Source organism: Actinia tenebrosa, unplaced genomic scaffold (genome assembly GCF_029948245.1).
Source record: "Actinia tenebrosa isolate PJP-AT-01 unplaced genomic scaffold, QUT_ActTen_1.0 PGA_scaffold4__44_contigs__length_22323623, whole genome shotgun sequence".
In the NCBI taxonomy this organism is placed as follows: Eukaryota; Metazoa; Cnidaria; class Anthozoa; order Actiniaria; family Actiniidae; genus Actinia; species Actinia tenebrosa.
The window spans coordinates 21,412,553-21,437,519 of record NW_028292581.1 but is presented as its reverse complement, the minus strand read 5'-3'; the positions used below and the strand labels follow the sequence as shown (position 1 = coordinate 21,437,519).

Below are 24,967 nucleotides of genomic sequence, written 5' to 3'. Positions count from 1 at the left end.
AGTCCAATTTATTAGGCATGTTTGAGACATGCGCAGACGTTTTTCACTCGTGCCCCTATTAAGTCAAAAGGAAAACAGCTTTCAAAATAAAACTGATGACACTCCCCTCTAAAACCCCTGCCCCCCCCCCCCCCCCCCCCCCCTTTATTCTCGTTTAAAAACCAACCACGCTCTATTTCTATTGTTTGATGTCGGGTTTTGAATTCAGCATTGATAATAAGAGGGGAGAGCGGGGCTGAATTCAAAACCCGGGACATGTTTATCATCGAAATTCAAAAAAATTCATGTAAAATGGCGAGTTTAGACGATGTAAGTCACACCTCCATTAGAGGTTCTAGTTCACTTTGCCGGGTCTCGATTAAAGGTCCTACCTGCTGCAAACTGATCTCTCTTGTGATGAACAAGTTTACGCAGCTCCAGCTTACAATCCGCAAACCGTGCTTGCATGGTAATTTGGGATACATCGAGGGGCTGAGGGCCTGATATCATTGACTGTTGTTTTCCTAGGGAGGCCATGGATTCAGAACGCGCTGGTACGACTGGTGCAGTCAAGGGTCCTGAAGGACTGCGAGGTCGCTCACTTGGGACAGATGTCTGTGAAAAAATATGAAATACCAAGATAATATGACTATCGCAAGACAGTGTGTGCAACCATGTGACTAAGAATCCCTTGACATATGAAACAGCCGCCATGTTGGTTGATCTAACAAGAGAAGCTATTTAGGAATGATTTGTTATCGTCAACCAAGATGGCGGCTATGACGTAACGTGCACTTTAAAGTCAAACTTGAACCCAGGAGCAGGAAAATCTCAGAGATATCCCAAAAAAAAACACAGACGTAGTGCACTCGCCTCAGAGATATCTGAGAAAAAACACAGACGTAGTTCACTCGCCTCAGAGATATCTGAGAAAAACACACAGACGTAGTGCGCTCGCCTCAGAGATATCTGAGAAAAAACACACAGACGTAGTGCACTCGCCTCAGAGATATCTGAGAAAAAACACACAGACGTAGTGCACTCGCCTCAGGGATATCTGAGAAAAACACACAGACGTAGTGCACTCGCCTCAGAGATATCTGAGAAAAACACACAGACGTAGTGCACCAAAGTAGTAGCCCAAAGGCAGACTGCTAACATTCATGTCAGATGCACAGCAGTGTTCTACCTGATTGGCTGGTACTGACACGGTCTTTTTAAGAGGTGATTTGGGCCGCGATGCATTCTGGGATAATGCCATGTCCCTTCGATTTAACGTTTGTGTTCCTGATTCGGTGGAGCCGAACATCTGATGCCACTCAGCATTCTAGAATAGTCCAATAAAATACAAGATCGGCTACAAGCGAATAAAAAAAACACTTCTGGGGAGTTTAATTCTGTTAGAATTTGTTGAGGTCTCTCCCTAGTCTCCTTCGCAATCGTCATTAGTTTCGATCCCAGATCTTCATAGCTCCTCTCCATTATTCTCTACCTTCCTTGAATCAAGGGTTTTTCTCAGGCTCTTTTTCTAGCAAATTTATCCTTCCTTCCTTCCTTCCTTCCTTCCTTCCTTCCTTCCTTCCTTCCTTCCTTCCTTCCTTCCTTCCTTCCTTCCTTCCTTCCTTCCTTCCTTCCTTCCTTCCTTCCTTCCTTCCTTCCTTCCTTCCTTCCTTCCTTCCTTCCTTCCTTTCCTTCCTTTCCTTTCCTTTCCTTTCCTTCCTTCCTTCCTCCCTTCCCTCCTTCCTTCCTTCCTGCCTCCCTTCCTTCCTTCCTTCCTTCCTCCCTTCCTTCTTCCACTTATCTTTTCAATAACTATAATCTAAAGTTATGCACCTAATAATACACTAAGGAAAACAATGTATCTTTCCGGTCAGCCACGGATGTCGATTTTAATGGCTGACATGTCGAGTGAATCAGTAAATAATCCTCACCATTTGAAGATCGACTGGTTGTTTCTTGTTCTTGTTGTTCCCTTTCTTATTGGTCCCGGTATTTTCAAGCTTGCTATCGTTTGTCTTGGACAGCTCAGCATGTCTTTTGATTACACCTTTACCTCGTATCTTCAGGTCTATCTCGCCCTCTGCTGTTGTGTCGTTCATATCGGGCTGATCTGAAGCACTTAAATTTTCAAACCAACACGTGATCAGATTGTGGGTGATTTCTAAGCAACACGTGATCAGTGTATGCCTGATTTCAAACAACACGTGACCAGTTTGACTGTTGTCAAACCAACACGTGATAGGTTTATGGATCAGTTTATTTCAGTCTCCTGCAGTTCAAACCAAAGCTAGTAAGAAAGCTGACTCTCACTTTTTATGCGTGGGCATTTTTTACCTAGTTTTATTTATTTTTTTGTACTTCTTCCACCAACTTTTTGTTCTCGTTTTCATTCAGTAGGTATCAGAGTAATTTCTTTCACAACAAAACAATGTGCAAATGAAAAAACAGTCAAGTGAGTACCTAACTTTGGCTCGATGTAGTTTCAGCATAATGTCCTTCAGGTACAGCAATTTGTCTTCGTCTTGTTCTGTCACCCCTTGTGAATGGAGTTTTCGAAACAGAGGAACAAGGACTTCTTCAGTCTCGGGGTAGGTTGGCCGCTGACCACTGCGACAGATGCTGCGCCGTCGCTGACGTTCTTGAAGACTGTCAAATACAAAACCATGATAAGATGGATCTTATTCATTCTCATCAAAATAAAAACCTTTGTTTTAAACGAATAAATTTGTTCTCAAGCCCTTGAATGCGAGGCTATACGCGTGGTGGAATTTATTGTTTAAACAAAAATGGCTGCCGCGTGATAAAGGACCATAATGCTAACCTACTACCGGCTAAATTCCAATTCGATCTGTGAGTTAACCGTGCCCTGACTTTGGACAGTCCAGAGGTAGTTTCAGGGTTTGAACTGTAAGTTATCCGTGCCCTGACTTAGATCAATCGGCCCAGAGGTTGTTTCAGGTTCCGATCTGTGAGTTAGCCATGCCCTGACTTTGGACAGTCCAGAGGTAGTTTCAGGGTTCGATCTGTGGGTTATCCGTGTCCTGACTTATATCGATCGACCCAGAGGTTGTTTCAGGTTCCGATCTGTGAGTTGGCCGTGCTCTTACCTTGATCAGCCCAGAGGGTTTTTGAAAGATTATAGATCGCCAAGCCTCATGGGCACGGACGCTTACAGATCTTTTCCATCTAATGCCAGTTTCGAACTCATCAAAGCAAATGTTATCATTATCATTAGTAATATCTTCATTACCTGTCAAACAGCACGCCGATCTGTGGCGACTTTATGACGAAGTCATACACAGCTCTGTTGATTGGTTCTTTCAGCAAGCTTACAAGAATGACCTATAGAAGCATAGAATGTGAGGTACATGCAGATCGTAGGGTTAGACGGTGTGCTATTTCATGATTTCCGCTCCTCACATAAAAAGTACACTGATTTTGGAATGAAGCCCCACTCAAAATTCATATCTGGCAGTTAAGTCACTAGAAGTACCGAGGTCATTCTAAGTACTAGTCATTCCTGAAGCAAGTGTTATCATCTGGAAGGGCTCAAGTGCTCTGAGCTTCAGAGTTTCTATGAAGAGGAAATTTTTTTCAATACCGAGCAATAATGACAAAAAGCGCCAAAAACTAGTATGAATTTTTGATCCCAATTTCCGTTTTGGGTCAACGCTCAAAACCTTTTTTAAACAGTTAGAAACTATGTACTATGATAAAATGCCTGTTTGAAGCGGTATTTTCAATTGTACAAAGATGTTTTGTTGCATTTGTGTTAGAATGTATCTTTGTCAGGCTTTTTTATAGAAAATATATGGGCAATAAGCAAATGAAGGCCTAAACCTCATTTTCGAATGAAATTTTTGCTTTGGGTTAACACTTTGATTCCACTCTCATCGGTCATCTCCACTTCCAAACAAGTTTCCAAACTTTCTGAATAACGATATTTTAGCCTTGTACAACAGCTTTTCTTCAAGAAAATAGTTTTTGGCGCTCACTGCTTGAATACGAAAAGAATTCTCACTTAATCTTCATGTGGTTGCTGGAGAGAAAATAAATAACGTCTACACCCCAGGGTAGGTTTGAAGGGAACAAAGTGGCAAATTATTCAGCACAGGTCGAAAAGAATCATGTAAGATCCTGTTTCTTACCTCTTGGTCAACTTGTATAACAGGTTGTTTGAGGAACGACTGCAGCAAAGGTAACAAATGACAGTGCACATCTGCTACGTTCAGGGTTCGTGCTACGGCTGCTACGAATCCCACAGCACCATATCTAACCCACATATTCTACAACACGAACAGAATATTAAAGTATTTTCATAAATTGGGCTCCCTGTGCTTTCAACACTCTGAATCATGAATCTTATAAACCACTTTACCAGCCTTCAGTGAGGCCAAAAAGTGCCCGGATGCGAAATTTTTCTTCTAGTAAAATTGTCCTAATTTTCGTACTTCCCAGCCCCTAGTGCATGTGCCGTAAGCTTGTATTAGGTTATCTTACTTCTGTCAAAAGTCACCACAAGCGCTGTTTGTCTCTTCCCGCCGTGCAGTTCAAGCCTGGAGTCGCGAGTTCATATCTCCAGTGAACTGCATGTGTGAGTTAAGTTTGTCTTGTTCTCTCAATTACAAAGAGGCTTTTTCTCCGGGTTCTCAAGTTTTCTTTCCTCAGTAAAAATCAACACGAGTTGAGCTTTGTGTGTTGTTAATGCTAATGGTAGTAGTAGTAGTGCGTGTGGAGCAATCCTCACGGGAGGGCACCTTGTAGGGAGTGATGGATTTAAAATATACGTCTTTAGTATAATTTTAGACTATTTTGCGCGCTGTGAATGGTCAAGCGACGAGTGTTTATAGTGGAGACGATTATGACTGCTCGGGTGGTGATTATATGAGGTTTTCCAAAGTTTGCCAGAGGATCGAAGTAATACTAAAACGTTTTTTTATCCTTAATTTTGACTTTTCTCTGATATTCTAGTCCAACATCATACTAAAACAATTATTCCCCTCAGGCTCAGTGATTATGGCGAATAACATAGCTTACCGGATGACAGAGAAAAGGAACAATCTCTGAAACAAGTTCCAGTAGCGTAGGCTTCCTCAGCAAGCCAAGCTCAGCTATACAAGTCAAGGCATTCAAGGCTTTACAAACTACAAACTCTTCTGTGTCACTCAAGCCCTGAGGACGGAAGGCCAAAAAAAGCATCAGAGGGGTTATTCCAAAGTTTCAAGTATGAAATAATTTACAAATATAATTTCGTATTTCTGTTCGGAGGTGATCAAGGTCAACTTGAATGAGGAAGACAAAGCATGGTTAACGTGTCGTTATCATTTACACGTAAAAAGAAATTGTACAAAATGAAAGAATTTTTCCCAACCATTTTTATATCAAAATTCTCGTAGTTTCTGTGAAGGATTATATACGACAAGCGAGAGGAAATGTTCATTTTCTCTTACACCAAGATTAATTGTTACCGAGTACTTCTTTTGCTGCTCCTTAATCCAACATGTGTATCATTTTTTGTCGTTATATTTTCTCATTAGAAATGGCTGTCAACATTTTAGGTGGGACAATAAAGTATAAGGGGACCTCTAAGCAGAGCCTTGATTTGGGGGAGGGGAGAGGAGGTAAGGAGAAGCCTTTGATCTGCATGGATGACAGTAGACAGTATGACTATTGCCAAGAAGCAGCTCAATCAGTAGACCTCCTCGGATTGGCGTGATGTTTCCCATTTCAGAGGTGTCATTCCCTTGAGTGTCATTTCTTTGTTTAATGGTTGCACATGAGAAGACACATGAATATGGATACAACTCAAACAAAGAGTCTTATTCTTAACCGAGGGATTGAAACGTGGTCTGAAATGGGAAAACATCAGACTCGTACCCAGTCGTCACTCACACTTTTTTAATGCGCGCGATGGCTTTTGGGAAGGAGAGAGAAAAAGTGAATGCACCGCGAACTAACTAAATCCTTCCCATCAACCACAGCGTAAGATCAATAAGACAAGAGAAGTGACTGGGTACGAGTCTGGGAAAACATTACGATCGAGCCGTGGAGGTTTATTTAACACCGTGGATGGTGAGATTTGAGCTCCAAGCCTACCTGTTCCAGCAACGGTCGTAACATGGCGATACTTTGCCAACCAACATACGCAGCTATCCCTACGATACTATCAAAGAACGCTCCTCGTAGCTGCCAGTCATACTTGTCATTCAGAAAGGTTATCATATGTGAGAGAAGAACGTCGTTGGCTTTTTGTCGACCAAAGAACACACAAAGGCGAGTAATACCATTCTCTAGTAATGTTCGTTTGACGATGTTTTCTGGGTCACTCAGTAAGGTGACTACTTTACGTTGGATTATCTCGTGAAGGGCTTGGAGCTCTGTGTCGTAACTTCCCTGGAATACAATAAAAAGGTATTATGAAGATTAGTACAATAGAATAGAGGTTTTACACCATCAATTCAACCGTTTTACATAAGAAAGAAATTCAATTCCCGAAACCAAAGGGATTTTATTGTTCTGCTATCTAACCACAGGCAGCCCAAGCCGCAACATGGGCGTGGGCATGCCACGTGATGGTGCAAAACCTCTACAGAGGATTCATGACATTTACCTAAATAACAAAGTTATGACAATCCAGATACATAATGAAGGAATACTCGTAAATTAATATACTGGGGTTGTAAAAAAACTGAAACAACCTTGAAATAGCCCCTGGACTTATCAGGGAACAGCTAGCTCCCAAATCGAAATGAAATTTAGCGTGTTAGGTCCTGCGGTGGGAGGAAAACCGGAGACCCGGAGACAAACCAAACCAATTCAAGAGTACTCGTACGAGTAAATGATAGAGCCCCGTGCAAAATTCGGATTTCAAAACGTGAAGGGCTTCATGGGTTGCCATGTTAATAAGCCTTTTCATAGTTTAAGAATCGATTCCACTGCGCATGCGATTTTATCCCGAATTTCTCACCTTCTTTTGTTTAATTAAGAACAAAAGAAGGTTTAGACAAAAGAAGGTAGAAATTCGGGATAAAATCGCATGCGCAGTGGAATCGATTCTTAAACTATGAAAAGGCTTATTCAGCAGTCTTTGAGCATGCGCAAGTTCATGTGCTCACGTCAATTTTCTTTCAATGTTAGGCAGGATAAAAATCAATGAAAATTGAAAATGACTTGAAACTTGTTTAAACTTATCTATATGGCCCAGATAGTAGCCAAGCAACATGTTTCCTTCACAGTCAAAAGCAGCGGGGAAAAACTATCAATTTTATTCAGCATCTAAATTGTGAGTAAATGACGTCATTTATTCAACCCTATTGTTCTTTTCGCTTTTCACCCAAAATATCTCAACAGCAAGTGGCTCCCAGGCTAAAATTTTCACTTAAATACTTCAATTATTCGGACTTTCAAAAATCGGCGCGTTTTCATCCAAGTGCCCCTTTTATATTGTCTGGAGTACGCCGGGAGTACTGTTAAATGTTGAAGATAGTATCTGCTTTACCTGGTATTGTATTGGAGTATCATCTTGGTTCTCTTTAATCACATTATTTCGATCCAGTTGTGCCATTTCTAAAAACTTTAGTGCTGTTTCAGCCAGAGATGCAATACTTTCTGCATAGGCTAGCCGTACTACTACCTCAGCATCTTGTGTTAACCACGATAAACTACAAGAGAAATAACTCATGAATTTCTATTATAACCTCTCAATACGCCATTTTACCTTGGGCGTAATGTTTTCCCATTTCAGAACAAAAAAAAAACGTCCTTTTTTTTCACGAGGGTAGCACTTAATAGCCAGTGGCTAACAAACCTGTTGCCCTCATTCCATGATCGAATCGGAATTTAGGGGTTGATTTTTGCGGAGGGAGGAAAACCGGAGAACCCGGAAAACCCTCGAAGCACAGGAGAGAACCAACAAACAACTCTACTCACATACGACACCGAGCTCAGCGGGACTCGCACCCGGGTCGCATTGGTGAGAGGCGAGCGCTCACACCGCTACGCCACCCGTGCTTCCCACGTGTTATTCTCTCGATAAAATTCTTTGTTTGAGTCGTATCCATATTCATTTTTTTTCTGTGAACCGTTAAACAAAGAAATGATACTCTAGGGAATGACAAACGGTCTGAAATGGGAAAACTTTGCAACCAAAGTAAATGGGTCAATAGACCTCTTTCTCTGCAAATCTCTTCCTGTAGTAGGGACCTCATCCCATTTCCCAGCCCATTTTGACCAAATCCCATAGTCCCAGCCTATGCTTTGCTCAAATTTCAACCCCATTCCCAATATTTTGATTGTTTTTTTGTTTTTTGGGGTTTTTTTAAATTTTTAAATTAAATCCCATTTTCCCAGCCCAAAAAAGGCGAATCCCAGTTCCAATTTTTTCCCTTCAGGATCCTCCTGTGGATGATTAAAAACGGACTAAAATAATATAAAATTTTGAAGAATATTGTATTTGTTTTTTCTAGCGAGACAAAACCAGTTACCTAGGTAGAATATACTCAGGGAAGATATTGGCATCACTGCGAGTGATATTCTTGACAAGATGCAGACAGTGAGTTAGTGTCTTGATGGCCTGAGCTCTGATTTGTGGTAAAGTGTCATTTACCATGAACAACATGTAAGGAAGAAGCCTCTCTAAGATGATGTCGTCGCTGACATGATGAGACAAGGTTGTCATGAGTTCTAGTGCTGTTAGCTTAGATACACAGTATTTACAGGTTCGCACACAGGAGGTAAGCAGTGACACTATGATTACTAAACAACCTGCAAAAAGATTAATGATAACTAATTTTAGCATATACCAACTTGTGTGCTTCCTAAGAACGCGCGCGCTCATTGGTTAATTGGAGGTGAATATTGTACGATATTCACCTCTGAATCTCGCAACATTGAGTCAGCAACAAAATGGCATCTGCCGGCAGTCGTTTTGCTACAATTTCCGATGAGGAAATTGAAATAAATGAAAGTAAATGCCATTCCTATCAATACTAAAAAGGCAACGAAGTATGGTCTAAAAGTTTTGCTAAAAGTTTTGCTAAAAGTTTTGCGTGAATTTGTCACGCAAACTAAAAGTTTCTGTTTGTTTGTTTTTATTGAATTATTGTATATAAAAATAAGTTACTCTGTACACAAGTTGGTATATGCTAAAACAATTATTCGCCTTAGGCTCAGTGAATATGGAGAATATTTACCTGGCCGCTCGAAGACTCGCGTCTCGGTAAATATTCCCCGACATTCACTTCGCCTTCGGAGAATAATTGCTAAATAGACCCCTAGCTGTACGTCGGAATGCAACTCAATTTGGAGGACATAACAATAGGTTTCCAATTTTCAGGAGATTGGAATTCCTTTGTTTTGTCCTCCAAATTGAGCTGCGTTGACGTCACATGCAAGTGTGGTCCATTGGAAGAGGCTAGAGGGACCTCAAGAAGGGAGAGAGAGACAAGATATAGGGGGCTATTGTACCACACTTTTTGACCATTCTTCTCAGTCCTCCAGCCCACTTTTAGCCCCATATCAAGAGAAAATAGACTAGTTCAACAATCAACATCATAGATTAAATATGGTGTACCCCAACAAGGGCGGATCCAGGGTTTTTTGAAGGGGGGGTCTCAGGGGTAAATTTTGTGGGCAAAGGAATCCCAGTCGCATTTTTACCACAGGAAGCCCATTTGACCTCAGGAATGACAGGGGGGTCGCGACCCCCCCGACCCTCCCCCTGGATCTGCCCTTGCACAAGGAAGTGTGGAGTTTGGTAAAGAGAGAAGAACTTCAGGGAATGGAGAAAAACCCTCAAAGCAATAAAAATAACTGAACAAATGACTCTATCCACTACAGTTGTTAGTACACCAAAAAAAAGTAACAGGATCCAGAATGTATTCATAGAATATCAGTTTTCAACCTAAGTAAGCAGGCTTGAATATCATCTAGAGCATCAAACTAGCAAACAGAAGGTCATGGGTTTCAATCCATGAAGCCTGGAGCTCAGAATTTGTTTCCGAGAAAAATTTGCTTGAAAACATATATCACATTTCTATCATCAATCTAGTTCTACCCACCATCCTTATCTTTTACTGGTTTTTCACTGTTACTGTGTTCAGGAGGTAAAAGCTCCTTAAGGATTAGATTGATATCTCTTTTTATTCTAGAAAGAAACAGGTATCAGATATTCAACGGTTTGTAGCTACTGGGAATATTACACTACTATAACCTGGGCCACCAAGACAGTGAAGCAATTAAATTGTAGAATGAAAACTCAAGAATGGTAATTTAACCCTGAATTGAATGTACACAACTAGATAGGCAATCATTGTCATTTTCTCATGGGAATAAAAAGATACATCAAAAGGTTTTCTGCTGGTTTCTGATTACCTCCAAAACCCAAAGCTGGAATGTATCATTTTCATTCGACAATTTGATTGGTTCTCCCTGACTAGGTGGCTCAGGTTATAGTAGTCACACTGTAATACCTCCATAACTACACTGTACCTCCATAAAGGTGGATAAACAGTAATTTTTAAAGGCATGAGAGGCAGGTTTGACCTGCTAACAGAGGTTTCTTTTCATCCCAAAGTTTCTTTTTTCACTTTTTACTGTCAATCACCAGTGACAGGACCACTAAGGGGAGAGAGGGAAGTGTTCCCTTACAAAAGTTTGACAAATAGACCATATTTGAGTTCCAAATTACAGTACCACTGTGTTCCTTGAATACAGACTCATTTACTCAGGCTTAGCCTCGTGTCTGAGTCTAAATATTCACAAACACCAACGGTAAAGTAAAGAGTACAATACAATACATTAAAAAACTCATTGATAATTCATGAAGGAAACACAATAGAAATCATGACCATGAAGGAGGTTTTATATCTGATATAGATTCGTCTTCATTTGCATAAACTTTAACTTGAATTTTCTCTATCAAACTTGGTTCATTTCGTTACAGTATGAGAACATACATCAGGAGTTTTTTAAGCCGTTTAAGGTGGCTCGACTGGGTTTTGTTTGTGGCGTACCTTCGAAGTTTGAAGGGGAAATGCGTCGCTGCCAATAAGTTAATTTCAAATAAATTATTATGACATGTCTAGAGATAGATTCAAGTTTTACATGATATACAATTTATCATGATCGGAGTTACCATAGCAATACAGTGACGTCATGTCATTTTTTTATACATTCCATTTTTGGCGAAATCAGACGTTTGTATTAAAAATTGTTTAACAAATCTTAAAGTTCATATGTTTGTCTTCAAGTTAACGAAGTTTCGAAGATTTCTATGGAGGCGTTTCAAAATAATTGCTGTCGGAACTTTTGGGCAACAAAAATGTAAACAATCCAAAGCAATTAGTTCATGTGACCGAAACCTTTCCTTTCTGGACATGGGAAAAGCTTTTTTTGGGGTCAAAGTGTTGTGTTACTATTCCACTAGTCCTTCTGAGAAATGGAAAGAAATCGCGTTATTCGATTTCGAGAAATATGATTTCAAGCCTAGTTAGTAAAGTTGTGCCTTTTGATATCTTGTCAAAGATTTCACTTGTCTTTACTAAAAACGGTCAAACTCAATAATCCGATGATGAATTTTTTTTTACTTCCAAGTCAGTTACTTTAGATAACGCATTCATATACCCTAAAGTTTCAAGTTCATTGAAATATTCTGGACAATTGAAAAGCGTAACGATATAAACAAAGTGCGAGTGAAGAAAGCGGTTGCAAATGTTTATGGAATTGAGAATATTATTTGACGGTTTTAAATTATTTCAATGAACTTGAAACTTTAGGGTATATGAATGCGTTATCTAAAGTAACTGACTTGGAAGTAAAAAAAAAATTCATCATCGGATTATTGAGTTTGACCGTTTTTAGTAAAGACAAGTGAAATCTTTGACAAGATATCAAAAGGCACAACTTTACTAACTAGGCTTGAAATCATATTTCTCGAAATCGAATAACGCGATTTCTTTCCATTTCTCAGAAGGACTAGTGGAATAGTAACACAACACTTTGACCCCAAAAAAAGCTTTTCCCATGTCCAGAAAGGAAAGGTTTCGGTCACATGAACTAATTGCTTTGGATTGTTTACATTTTTGTTGCCCAAAAGTTCCAACAGCAATTATTTTGAAACGCCTCCATAGAAATCTTCGAAACTTCGTTAACTTGAAGACAAACATATGAACTTTAAGATCTGTTAAACAATTTTTAATACAAACGTCTGATTTCGCCAAAAATGGAATGTATAAAAAAATGACATGACGTCACTGTATTGCTATGGTAACTCCGATCATGATAAATTGTATATCATGTAAAACTTGAATCTATCTCTAGACATGTCATAATAATTTATTTGAAATTAACTTATTGGCAGCAACGCATTTCCCCTTCAAACTTCGAAGGTACGCCACAAACAAAACCCAGTCGAGCCACCTTAATAAACTCGCAGATCGTGTTTTATCGGGTCTAAAACCACTCGGCTACGCCTTGTGTTTTATACCTGATAAAACACTCCTGCTCGTTTATTAAACAGTACATAATCTTTATTTAAGAGTGCACAACTTCAATAATACAAACCCCTCTGAAACTCCATGGACCTTTACTGGAGCACTTAAATATTCTGCATAAAATCAATGCTAACCCTGAGCAACAGAGAACTTAAAACTGGAGTATTGTGTTTATCAAACAGGGAGTTTTACTAGTAGATATGCTTGAATCCCCCCAATAAAATAATAATATTTACCAACCTGCTAACTTTTTCATCAGATGTTAATAAAGGAAAAGTGGCAAATCTAGTCATGTAAGTTTCTAGGAATCTGGAAAACTGTTCTGGAAATACAGAACCTGAAGCAATTGAAAATAATCTGATTACTATAGTAAGAATGATAATAACAATGATATATATTATATATAGCACCCTTTTTATGTGTATATAATCGAAGGCGCTTACGGCCATTGTTACTATTAGGTGTAGGCATTGAGGACTGTAAGGATTTCTTTAAGTCCTCAGTGGTTCTTTTATGTCCCTCAACATTTTTTTGGTTAGTAAGAGTGTAGCTGGGACTTGAACAATGACCTCCTGCATGAAGGTCTAATGCTTAACCAACCAAGCTATTTGGGAAGCAGTAAGAAGATTATCAGGTGCATGAGATAGATACTGTAGATCAATAAATTGTATTTTCTGGTATGCATAATTCAAAAGATGAACCCAATAAAACCTACCTCCATAGGTCCTGAGATACTCTGATGCTATTAGTCTTTGAGAGGGATCTTTTGAAATCATATGCTCTACCATTTCCTGGAAAGGAATGAAAATAATGTCTAACTGAATACATACCTACATGCAATGGTATCTAAGCACTTCCATAATTACAATCCTGGAAATACCAGAACCTCACACCCCTAACCATTTGAAACAACACTCTCCCCCTCCCTACTTTCCCTACTGACTGAAAGCAAGGGCTTTCCACTTTCAATATCAAAAAGGCACTGGAACTATGTTTTTCAAAATTGTGCTGTGTAGTTATAGAAATTATCCATACCCCACCTCCATGGAGGAATTAAAAAAAAAAATTTTTTTCTTACCTCCCTAACCCTAGAAATTCAAATTTTCTTCCATACGTCAAACTCTTTGATTTTTTTTTTCTGTGACCCCCACCACCTCCCATCCACCCACACCTCTCGGAAATTCCAAATTCCTCTGTAGGAACCTTAACCCTTATAAATAAAGGAAAGACTTGGAAGGGGATACATATTTTTATCTGTTGCTTCTAAATATTGGGTGATTTTTTTCAACTGCTTTTAAAATTAAAATAAACAACACTTGTGGCCCATCTCTTGCTAATTCTAATTAAAAGTGACTAACTGAATGTGATTTATTTATCATACCCTTATCTGGTTATCTTCTATTTTTTCTAACACAGCTTTTGGATGGTAGTCTCCATTTCTGTATGCTAGTAACTCTGACAGGTCAAACAGCTTGTTTCCTTCACTGAGCAACTCAGCAATGACACATCTGGAGGTGAATAAAATGATTATATAAGCTTACCATGACTAACATTTACTCATTCTAGCTACCTCCTTCACAACCCAACAACTAAAAAATAACTAATACATAAAACTATTGGAAGTATTCTGCAAGGGAACTGTGCACAATGCATCTGGAACTATATTAAAGGAGCAAGATGATCATTTTTGGAAGTGCTTTCATTCAAGGAAAGGAGCTAGAGTATACATATAGAGTAGAGGCATCTCAGGGTTACAAAACAGTTTTGCAAAGGAAAGATTTTGATGGTTTAGTTTGATTTTTTTTAAATGCCACCCTTACCCTCCCCCCCCCCCCCCAAATAAAAATAAAATCAACACCCAACACATGTGCAATAATAATGTAATCCGATATTTAGGAAATGGAAAATATTTTTTCCAAAATGCATTGCACTTGTTTGGTTTTTTTTTTTTTTTTCTTCACTAGGAAAGAGTACATTGTATAACAATGATGGTACCACTACTTTTTGAAGCACCAGTGATGTAGCAGTGAGAGTGCTCCTTTCTCACCAAAGCAACCTGTGTTTGAGTCCAGGCTCAGTGCCAAATGTGAGTAGAGTTGTTTGTTGGTTCTTTCCAGTTCTCCAGTTTTTCCTCCCTCCACAAAAATCAACTCCTAAATTCTAATTTGATCTTATGGCAGACTTATCAAGTGTGTTGTAAGACCTGTTAGACTTTCCATCCACCATGGAGTAGCAAATTCAATTAGATTTTTTTCATACCCTATTGAAAATATGTCCATTGCAGGCTGTAACACTCCCTTCCTTCTTTGCTCCATATCCATATCCGGTAAACTAGGACCTCCACTGGACTGAGAGTCTCCTAGTGAGGTAGAACCACTTGACAATAAGGCATCAGTCTGTCTTGCATCTAGGAATCGTTCAGGTGCAACATAGCATGTGCGTCGCCGAGATGTATCAAAGAAGAAGGTGAAGTCGGCAGGGTTGTCTTCTGGGAGGTACACTGGTTTGAAACTAGCAATGTCTGTCAAGAGGACCCAGTTCCAGCTTGTGACCATAATATTCTCTGCTTTGATATCACCATGGCATACCTGTCAATATCCCAAGTCAATCATGTGAAAGCACAAAAATGTCAATCATTAAAAGTATGATTGCTCAGTCTAAATTGTGTATGGCTCAATGACAGCATGTAATTATATTGTGTAATTCCAGAAATCATCCATACCCACCCCACAGAGGAATTTGGAATTTCCAAAGAGTAGGGGGGTCAGAAAAAGAACAAGAATTACAAAGTTTGTATCGAAGAAAATTGGAATTTCCGGGGGGTAGGGGGTAGTCTTAAAAAAATTCCTCCGTGAGGGGGTATGGATAATTTTTGGAACTACACATTATTGTTAAAATGCAAGAAAGCTGCACCCTAGATGCCATGTTCACCAACCTTTGGCCATGGTTAGACGACATGCTCTCGATGTTACAGTACAAATAAAAAATCCATGGTCAGCCAACTATTGCATGAGTTTCTGCTTGTCAACCATAAGGAGTAATAATGGTATGTCTAGGACACTATGTTTGCATTTTACCAATTGCGTAAGCAAATACATTACTGCAGTCTTTGATATTCCACAAACTCAGACATTTCAACGCCTTATTGAGAAATGGGTTTTTACTGCCACTAGTCAAGAACATAAAAGGTACCGACTGATTATTTTTGATTGACGGCAGCAAAAAAATATATATTTCAGCATGCAGCTCGTAAATACCGAGTTTGCAGAATATTGAAAACCGTATTAAGATGTGGTGACATGAGGAGTACATGGTGTACATACATAGCAGCAGGGTGAAGATTAAATTCATTAGTCAACATACCTGGACAGAATGACATTGCTCAAGTGCACACAAAAGTTGATAAACAATCCATTTCTTTTCTATCAGATTCAAAAATGGTCTGGTACTGCAAGAAGAAAAGAAAATCAGATATTTATCATCATTATTGATGATGATGATGATTGATGTTGATGACTGATGATGTTGATGATAATAATAAAGTCGCTATGGCTGGATGATGATGATGATTGATGATGATGACTGATGATATTGATGGTATTAATAATGTCATTATGACTAGATGATGATGATTGATGATGATGACTGATGATGTTGATGATATTAATAAAGTCGCTATGACTAGATGATGATGATTGATGATGATTGATGATGATGACTGATGATGTTGATGGTATTAATAAAGTCACTATGACTAGATGATGATGATTGATGATGATGACTGATGATGTTGGTGGTATTAATAAAGTCACTATGACTAGATGATGATGATTGATGATGATGACTGATGATGTTGATGATATTAATAAAGTCACTATGACTAGATGATGATGATTTTTGTTGATGACTGATGATGTTGATAATAATAAAGTCACTATGGCTGGATGATGATGATTGATGTTGATGACTGATGATGTTGATGATATTAATAAAGTCACTATGACTAGATGATAATGATTGATGTTGATGACTGATGATGTTGATGATAATAAAGTCACTATGGCTGGATGATGATGATTGATGTTGATGACTGATGATGTTGATGATATCAATAAAGTCGCTATGACTAGATGATGATGATTGATGATGATGATTGATGATGATGACTGATGATGTTGATGATATTAATAAAGTGGCTATGGCTAGTTAGCCACTGGTCAAACGTTACTGCTAATGACTATAACAGGGCTAAAAATAACAGCTGATCATCAGACAAGGACTGGCCAGAATTGGAACTTGTCTAGTCAAATCTTTACCTTGATGGTCATTTTGTCAGGTAACGTACAACCAGAAACAAAAGCTAAAACTTATTTGGTTAGTTATCATGAACGGCGACTGACAAGCCATTATTTTTAGCCTTAAATTTCCTTTTTCTAATAATATCAATAATAATAAATAATAATAATGGGATTAACAGTGAATTTAGAAGATTTTTGTTGCAAAGGGAGGAAAGCCGGAGAACCCGGAAAACCCTTGAAGCACAGGAGAGAACCAACAAACAACTTACATACAACACTGCTAGCGTGTCGGGACTCGAACCCAGGTCGCATTGGTGGGAGGTGAGCTCTCTCACTGCTATGCCACCCATGCTTCCCATGTTTCTTATGAACATTCTTGTCATTATCATCATCAACATAATAGTCATAATTTGTCTAATTTGTCTGTAAAAGCGACTATTCCTTTAATCTTATACTTGCCCTTACAATACCATTAATACCTTATTCTATCATACAAATTATCCTTCACAAACTGTCGAATCAGCAAACTTGCTTTATCGGAGAGAACAGATCTCTGGAATGGCAACACATTAGGTGCATTAGACAGCCTGATCTTGATGTCTTTCAGCTCATCTTGATATTGCTTCAAAGGAAGTGATGGATCTTGGATGGCAAATACTTTGACAACACATAGACCTTCCCTGAAAGACATAATGTGGAGATGCAATTTGAATTGAGGCTTTGCACCATCACGTGACGGCAGCCATGTTAGATGGCAGGAACAATGCAATAGTCTTACATGAGAAAGAATCCAATTCCTGAGAGAAAAGGGATCTTATTGTTCTGCCATCTAACCACAAGCAGTCCAAGCTGTATTATGAGTGCCAGCACGAGGTGTAAAGCCTCTATTTACTGGGGTTTTTTCTTCTCATTAAGGGTCGAGAATCAGAGAATGATCCAGTAGTGGAGCAAAATTCTCTGGCTTAAAACAATCATCATTAATAGCTTTAGTTACTAATTTGTAAAATGCTCATTTGCAGGACTCTCCAGCAGTCCAGGCCTTTGTTGAATAATAGATCTCTTCGGCTTGGGGTAATGTTTTCCCATTTCAGACCATGTGTCATTCCCTTGAGAATAAGATTCTTTGTTTGATCTGTATCCATATTCATGTGTCTTCTCATGTGCAACTGAGTGCAAACCTTAAACAAAGAAATGATACTCTAGGGAATAACATGTGGTCTGAAATGGGAAAACATTACCTCAGAGCCGAAGATGTCTATCCTTGAATATTTTTATTTTTAAAACTGTTTAGGGATCCAATCCACAATCACAAAAAACTATAACGTTTTAACATGAACTACAAAAATATAACTCCTTACTTGTGTTGAGCTCTTGCTACCTTAAAGAACCTTGTACTTCCAAGACTGTTTTATTCAGATAAAAATGAATAGTAAATAAAGCATATTAATAATATTTTTAGATATTTTGTCACCTGTCAAGTGTGGGACCCAGGCACTACTGTCGCAGTTCCTTTGTCCCATCAGTCATAGACCTAAGGGAATTAAGTTGTCAACTCGTATTGTCCAATAGTACATATATTCATTACTTTACAATGGTCCTTAATGAAAGAAAAGAACACATTTGTACGCCATCAAGGCTATGGGAGTATTGAAAACATCTAACAAAAATTTAACTGACAGCCATTTAAATTGATTACTGATCATATCAATATTACTATATTTTGTAAGGTAACAAAAATAGGTGACCACAATAAGAACAATAAGTGGAAAAATCAGTGTACAGCATATTTATAAGCTGGGCATATCATAGTATTTTTAGAAAACTTATATTGTAGCGAAAATATTTTAGGAAACGTATGAAAAAATACATTTCCTAAATCTTAAACGAGATTAATTAATAGAAACTGACCAAGAATCACATATTTCATTTTTTTTTTAAATTAAAAAATCATCAAAATTAATCACTGCAAAATATTGCAATCGTTGACTGATTAGGCGTTGGTGCTGCAAATTCTGATAAGCAAATATTTAGAAAGTACTTCCCCTAAAAATTAAGTCAAGATATGAAGCACTACATGTACTCGTGGGAAGGACTGAATGGACAGACATTCAACGAAAGAATAACAATTCATTAGACTGCAACGCAAAGCTTGGCTGGAATGAATAGAATCGGCTCGAAATAGGTGTGTTTGTAAGCCCAAGTGGTAATTATTTCCAATGCTTACCTTCCATCGAATTCGTAGTCTGCTAAATCACTGAAATAATGATCGACACTCAGGATCTGAGAGGGTGCAATGCCAGTCAACTGGTTTCCCATTTTGGGTGAATTTCTGGTCAAAACGCTAGCGAACCAGAAGTCCTAGCAAAATACCACTCTTAGATCTGTTTTATCACTTTTAAGGCTTCATCATTGGATAATGTTTTTCCTTATTTTAAGTGTTTTTCGTGTCTAGATATCATTTTAGCCAAGCATTTCTTACACTTGTGAAAATGTAAACCAGCTGAGCAACCCTGCCAAAGGGAGCCCAACTTGAATATCTCGTTAGATTCTATATTTTTGATCAAAAAAATTCTAGAAATACTGGAAACAAAACCATAACAGAGACAGTATAAGACCAAAAAAGTAAACAATTGTAGAACTTAAGAAAAGTATTTCTCAATAACTTATTTCTCTTTTTTCTTTTCTTTCAATTTCAATTTCACAGTTTGGGCTTCCTGTGACCTCAACCCTTGGTGACCTGGTAATAAAATAAACCCCAAAATAAACGAGGATAAAAATGAAAGTTGCTTTCGTTTTTGATGTTTTTTTTATTTAATTAATATTCATCAATAGTGCTTGAATTAACTCGCAATGTCTGATAATATTAGTGAACATTTATCACAATTATTTCTTAGATATTTATCTAAGCTTCTTATGTTAGCCCTGATTTGACTTGTTCAGCGACCGCCATTTAATAGTAGGGGCAGACCCACGTACACGGATAGCCGTAGACACACTTCAGGTAGCAATAGCCACAGACGTACTTTTTCTTGTGAAGGTAGTCGCAGCAAAGCTTGAAGCATTTATGCACTTTCTTTTTGTACTTGACTATGCTGTAAACACACTTCTTGTAACAACGTCGTCTTTTGTAGTACTTAACACAATACACTGGCTTCTTCTTGGATCCTGGGTCTGAAAGAAATAAGAAGGGGGGGGGGGGGGGGAGGAGAAATTAAGTCGTTGTTATAGTATTTGTAACTTACGATAAGGTTGAACTTCCACATTGGCTTGTCATTTACGCAACAATGACACTCTCTGATTGATCAGTAAAGACCACTTCTCCCGGGTGGGGGGGGGGGGGGGGGTACTCCCTTTGTTTTCTCTTTCTAGTAAAGGCGTTTCACTCTATCAGTGAAATGAAATTTTGAAAAAATTGAAGTTACCAACTAAAAAAACCTGATAAATTTTTTTTTTCAGAATATAGTTACAATACCAGTATAGTCGCTTCAGAATATTGATAATTCGCCGCTATTTTTAGTCAAGTGAAGCACACTCTCCCTTTAGTTAAATCTCATTCGACAAACCCATCTGCAAAACTTACAGCCCATGAAGTAAAACAAATATTAAAAAAGTTTAAAAGTTTTCAAAATCTACGACGGCGACGTCAACTTACTCTCCTTTACAGCCGTTCTTAGTGTTAGTCCGAACGCTTAACCCTACCTAGTGGGGAGTGATTCTCGAACCGACACTAAGATCGACTTTGAAGACGCGAATCCCCGAATGAACTACGAATAATTTCTCGTGTAAACCCTGAAAAAAACCGCGAAGATCGAAAAATTGATTGTAATTAAATAAACATTATTTAGTATTATCATTAAAACAAATCATTAATAGTATAAAAATCTATAAACACTTATTTGATTTGATAAACCGCGACATCTTACCAGCAGCTAACGCCTCGTCAGAGTCCTGCAAGTCAGTTGAGTCCACTTCAGGTTGATCATTCTCTGCTGGCAGGGCTCCAGCCAAAACGATCAAACCAACAAGAAGAAGAAAGGCAAGCTTGATAGACATCTTTACTGCTTGTGTTTGGTGCTTCAAATAACTCACAAAAAAACTTGTTTCGAGCTGCTTTTATAGCCAGCTTGTTTACCACTGAAACTCAGCGAAATCAAAAATAACTCGATTATATCTTATATTGGATTCACAACTAATTTTGTACAGATTCAGTTGTCAAGTTATAAATACTATGTTTTGCATGAAATCCCATTTTCTGCAAACGCTTGGCGTTAAAATAGAGGTAGCATTTATTGGACTGAATATCGCTACCATGGCTTTGACCCGTTTTTTAATATAGACTTTTCATAGGACATTTTCCCCCCAAAATAACCTCACGGTAGGTTGCAGTACCTTCTTTGGTCCCTAAGAATCAGTAAGTTGAAACCTAGATTGTAAGAAGACGCCCTATAGCTAGGCGTTTACTGGGGTGCCTATATCATGAACAACGGGCCTAGTACAGCTGAAGAAGTTTGCAATGTTAGCCAAAAGATAATGGAATGTTTCACAGAAAAAAAATCGTTTCGTTTATCTCGTCTAAGACGATCTTCTCCCCTAAGGTGTTCTCTACATAATATGAAAATAATTGCAGTGCCCTTTTTTATAGGCTATAAAATAAACCGGTTTTGCGTTATGCATGTCAATTGGTTATGAATTTGATCTTGCGCCATGACGCAACAAGATCGAATACCCCAAATTAATGTTATAAGTCAGTCACCAAATAATTTTCTTATCTTTTTACCATCCTTTGTTATTATGTTTTATTTACTGGGGTGGCTGTTTATTTTCCTTGTCAGAAAATGCAGAAATTGCGCAATAGTACCCAGAAGTCTTCACGACACCATCCACTAGTCCTTTGCGGGCATATGATATAGAGATCAAAGCTGTGCAGTAAATGTTCTTGTCAGCAAACTTTGCCAGGTAAGATAGGAAAGCATAGCTCTGCTTTTCGCGGATCGATTTTGCATATATGACTGATAACGTCTCTTCGAACTTATACAGGCTTATAAACAACCGAGGAATAAATCTTCTTTTCACCAAAAATATTGCCTTATTTTAAAGATTTAAATATAATAAAAAATAGATTTAAAAAAAAGAAAAGTCTTATGTGGATAAGATGGGATTTGGGCCCACCAAAAGAAATTCAAAAAATACGATTTCACTGTGCCATACCCCCGAGACATCCGCAGAGCTGGGGCGTCGTATGGACTTCGGACCTGACGGCGATTAAATCCTTCTGTCCTTGGGTGTACGAATTACGCAAGAAAATGTTCTAGCCGAAGCATCAGGGGAGAGACCAGCCGGCCCCCAGACCATATCGGCTAATCCCTTGCATCTCTGCCACGCACGAAATCGGTTGAAAAGATAATGTTAAAAAGTCTAGTCTATTCTTTTCACGGCTATTGTTATGCTAATTCAGCCTGGAACCGTGGTCCAGTGGATAAATCGTTGTCGTTCAAGATACTGAAGTCAAGCTCGTCTGCGGAGGGTTAGCACTTGGATGGGTGACCTAAACATTATACCTCAAGCTTTGCTCCTTTTCATCGTTTTTCTTTTTTCATAGTTTTTTTAAAAAATAATAGAATATAGAATAGTGAAGCTTTTCTATTTTTGAGTTACCTATTCCTGTCTACCCAAATCCCTCAAATTCAAAATCTAGCAGAGGAAAGTCCCTGAAAAAAAAAGAGAGAGAGACTGCCGGCCATTCAGTGCCATTCAATGACCGGCGGCCGGTCAAGAATTTCAATGCACTAAGTGTCCGGCAGTTCCATTCATTTCAAAAAATGCAGCTCAAAATTGATCCATTCGATAACAAAAACCAAACTTAAAACTCAAACAAATATTTTTCTGCTTTCTATAATCATTAATAGCGCTGGCATCATTAAATCTCAAGTAAAAATCTGGCAAGTAAAATGACTTAAACAAGGTGCATGTGAAGGCGATCCGACCACGGGTCGGGTGAAGGTTGAAGGTCGCCAGCTATTCATTAAACATGGAATTTGTTCACTCACGGTAAGATTTGAAGTCTCTTATTTTCCTATTTCAAGTTAGAGCTATTAACTCTTTCTATTTAGATTACTGCTTTGAAAAGCTCAATTAAAAAATTGAGTAGACAATTAAGTGAAAGATTTTTTCACGGCATCTTGACAATTTCTTTTAAAAGTTTGCTTCTCTCGTGTTTTACAGACAGCTCCCAGCGTATTTAAAGTGACCATCAACCGCAGTAGTCGCAGCCAAATTTGAACTTTAACTCTAATGTTCAGTCGTTGTCAAGTTTTTTTTTTTAAGAGAGAGATAACTAGCTAAAAACTAGTGTGAGCTGCGTCGGTGTTTCTAATGAAACAGTACTGATAAAAAGGTAAATCATACACCGTGAAAAGATGAAGAAACTTACTGACGTTTCGGACGATAGTCCTTCGTCGGAGTAAAAGCAATTTTTTTTTGCAAGTTTATATTTTGTGCATACTTGGACTGAACATGGTTACCATGGTGGTAAATCTTTTTCGAAAAATAGACTTTCTAGAACCTTTTGCCGCCATAAATAATCTCGCAAAACCATTTTTTGTCAACTGACGTGTCTCTTTCGAAATCTGCTAGTGAATCAAAACATGTTGTATTATTTTAGTGTATGGATGTTTGGGTGTGGACGAGCCGAGCAATGCTGATAACGTGTCGAGGAGAGGATGGATAGAGGGGAGGGGAGAGGAGGGAGGGGAGACTGCCCGATTTCCTTATTGGTTCCAAAAGAGAACTTTTTTAACAACAGTTTATCAAGACATTTTATCGATATTTCGCTTGCCTTACTATTCAATTCTCTAAGGGAATGTACGTTTTTATTGGAGGATGGCTGAGGCTACAGAGGGGGAGATAATCAATGAAATTTCGAACTTTTTAGAAGTAGGGGGTTTATATATCTTTGAATATTCTTGTCGTGTTCAAGCAATCCAAGAAAAAAGATCCTGTTACTAGTTATAGTTTAGGAGAGTGTTCACAATGAATAAATGCCACCCATTATTCTCTCTAATTCGCTTGGAAAAGCACAATAGTTGGGTATTTACTCAACCAAGAAAGTCAAACAAATAAAGCTACAAACCTTATCAATTTTATTCTTATTTTTGTTCAGTCTAAAATAGAATAGAAGAACAGCAACAAAAGACAAACTCTGTAACCTCGGATTCAACGCCGCTCTCCATTCCGCCATCTTGCTTTTCGAGGAAAAGCGCGGCAAAGCAGGAGTTGAGAGGGGAATAGGTTCTAACCCATGCAAGGTGACGTATTATATTTAAATAGGCTCTTTATAAGAAACGATAAGATTTATCGTAGCCAATAATGTATCAATAATCATATTCAATGGATATAAATATCTTCCTACATAAAGATGCATTGAAATATATTTTTCTGAGACTGTTCCGCAGGTTTTGCTCACGCGTGTTCCGCAATTCCGCGGTCTGTCAATCCTCGGTTTTTACAAAGACCTTAAACTTTATAGGTGAATTTGTATTGGAAATCGAATGGGTTCAAGTGAAGTTTGAAGAAAATATAACGAGTGCAGCTTCAAATGACGATTTTCAAATTGCATGAGCGAGAATTGAAATGAAAATCTTGATTTTAAACTGCGCTAGTAATATTCACGAGATCGCATTTGATTTTCTTTTAATAATATGACCTTATACTGTCGCTGACCTCTCTTAGGAACGAGGTCAAGACAATGTTTCAAAATAGGGACCCGATTTTATGAATTAACGTGGTGGGTACCCATACATACCCCCTCCCCCCTCAGAGACCTCCTGTTCAAATGCTTGATACTATGGGTGTGTAGTGGCAATTTCTATAGACAAATATGTTTTTTAGCATACATGCAGACAGACAGTCCATTCATTTCCGTGATTCGGCTTTTAGTTTTGGAGATATTTGGGGACGAAATCTAAGATTTCACTTCCAGAGGTGGTGGGTACCGGTAACACCACCCCTCCCCCTTACATCGGGTCCCGTGAGGCGACAATTGTTTTGCCCTCATCCCTTATGAGGAATATAAACCAGCTGAGTAACCCTGCCACAAGGGAGCCCAACTTGAATATCTCGTTAGATTATACTCAAAAAGTATTTGATCAATAAAATTCTAGAAATACTGGAAACAAAACCATAACAGAGACAGTATAAGAC

General features: G+C 38.4%; 2 protein-coding genes across 2 annotated transcripts in view; both read right to left on the bottom strand.

Moving 5' to 3' along the window:
* The window catches only part of LOC116303251 (phosphoinositide 3-kinase regulatory subunit 4), a 31,163-nt gene extending 11,909 nt beyond the window's left edge, over nucleotides 1-19,254 (bottom strand). Inside the window, exons 1-19 of the mRNA XM_089036370.1 lie at nucleotides 18,993-19,254; nucleotides 18,127-18,171; nucleotides 17,248-17,448; nucleotides 15,834-15,918; nucleotides 14,730-15,058; nucleotides 13,852-13,978; nucleotides 13,186-13,261; nucleotides 12,711-12,807; nucleotides 10,038-10,123; nucleotides 8,463-8,742; nucleotides 7,478-7,640; nucleotides 6,076-6,372; nucleotides 5,017-5,151; nucleotides 4,128-4,265; nucleotides 3,230-3,321; nucleotides 2,440-2,625; nucleotides 1,911-2,097; nucleotides 1,169-1,306; nucleotides 372-594 (exon numbers count right to left, since the gene is read on the bottom strand). Of these exons, the coding sequence (XP_088892496.1) occupies nucleotides 372-594; nucleotides 1,169-1,306; nucleotides 1,911-2,097; nucleotides 2,440-2,625; nucleotides 3,230-3,321; nucleotides 4,128-4,265; nucleotides 5,017-5,151; nucleotides 6,076-6,372; nucleotides 7,478-7,640; nucleotides 8,463-8,742; nucleotides 10,038-10,123; nucleotides 12,711-12,807; nucleotides 13,186-13,261; nucleotides 13,852-13,978; nucleotides 14,730-15,058; nucleotides 15,834-15,918; nucleotides 17,248-17,448; nucleotides 18,127-18,171; nucleotides 18,993-19,084 (2,977 nt within the window). The 5' untranslated portion in view covers nucleotides 19,085-19,254. The remainder of the gene's footprint in view (nucleotides 1-371; nucleotides 595-1,168; nucleotides 1,307-1,910; nucleotides 2,098-2,439; nucleotides 2,626-3,229; nucleotides 3,322-4,127; nucleotides 4,266-5,016; nucleotides 5,152-6,075; nucleotides 6,373-7,477; nucleotides 7,641-8,462; nucleotides 8,743-10,037; nucleotides 10,124-12,710; nucleotides 12,808-13,185; nucleotides 13,262-13,851; nucleotides 13,979-14,729; nucleotides 15,059-15,833; nucleotides 15,919-17,247; nucleotides 17,449-18,126; nucleotides 18,172-18,992) is intronic.
* Nucleotides 19,255-19,555: 301 nt separating this feature from the next.
* Nucleotides 19,556-20,872, bottom strand: LOC148907470 (uncharacterized). The gene is made up of 2 exons (XM_089036291.1): nucleotides 20,692-20,872; nucleotides 19,556-19,939 (listed from the first exon to the last, which is right to left on the bottom strand). The coding sequence occupies exons 1-2, from the start codon at nucleotides 20,819-20,821 to the stop codon at nucleotides 19,719-19,721; spliced, it is 351 nt and encodes a 116-aa protein (XP_088892417.1). The 5' UTR covers nucleotides 20,822-20,872; the 3' UTR covers nucleotides 19,556-19,718.
* Between the last annotated feature and the right edge of the window lie 4,095 nt (nucleotides 20,873-24,967).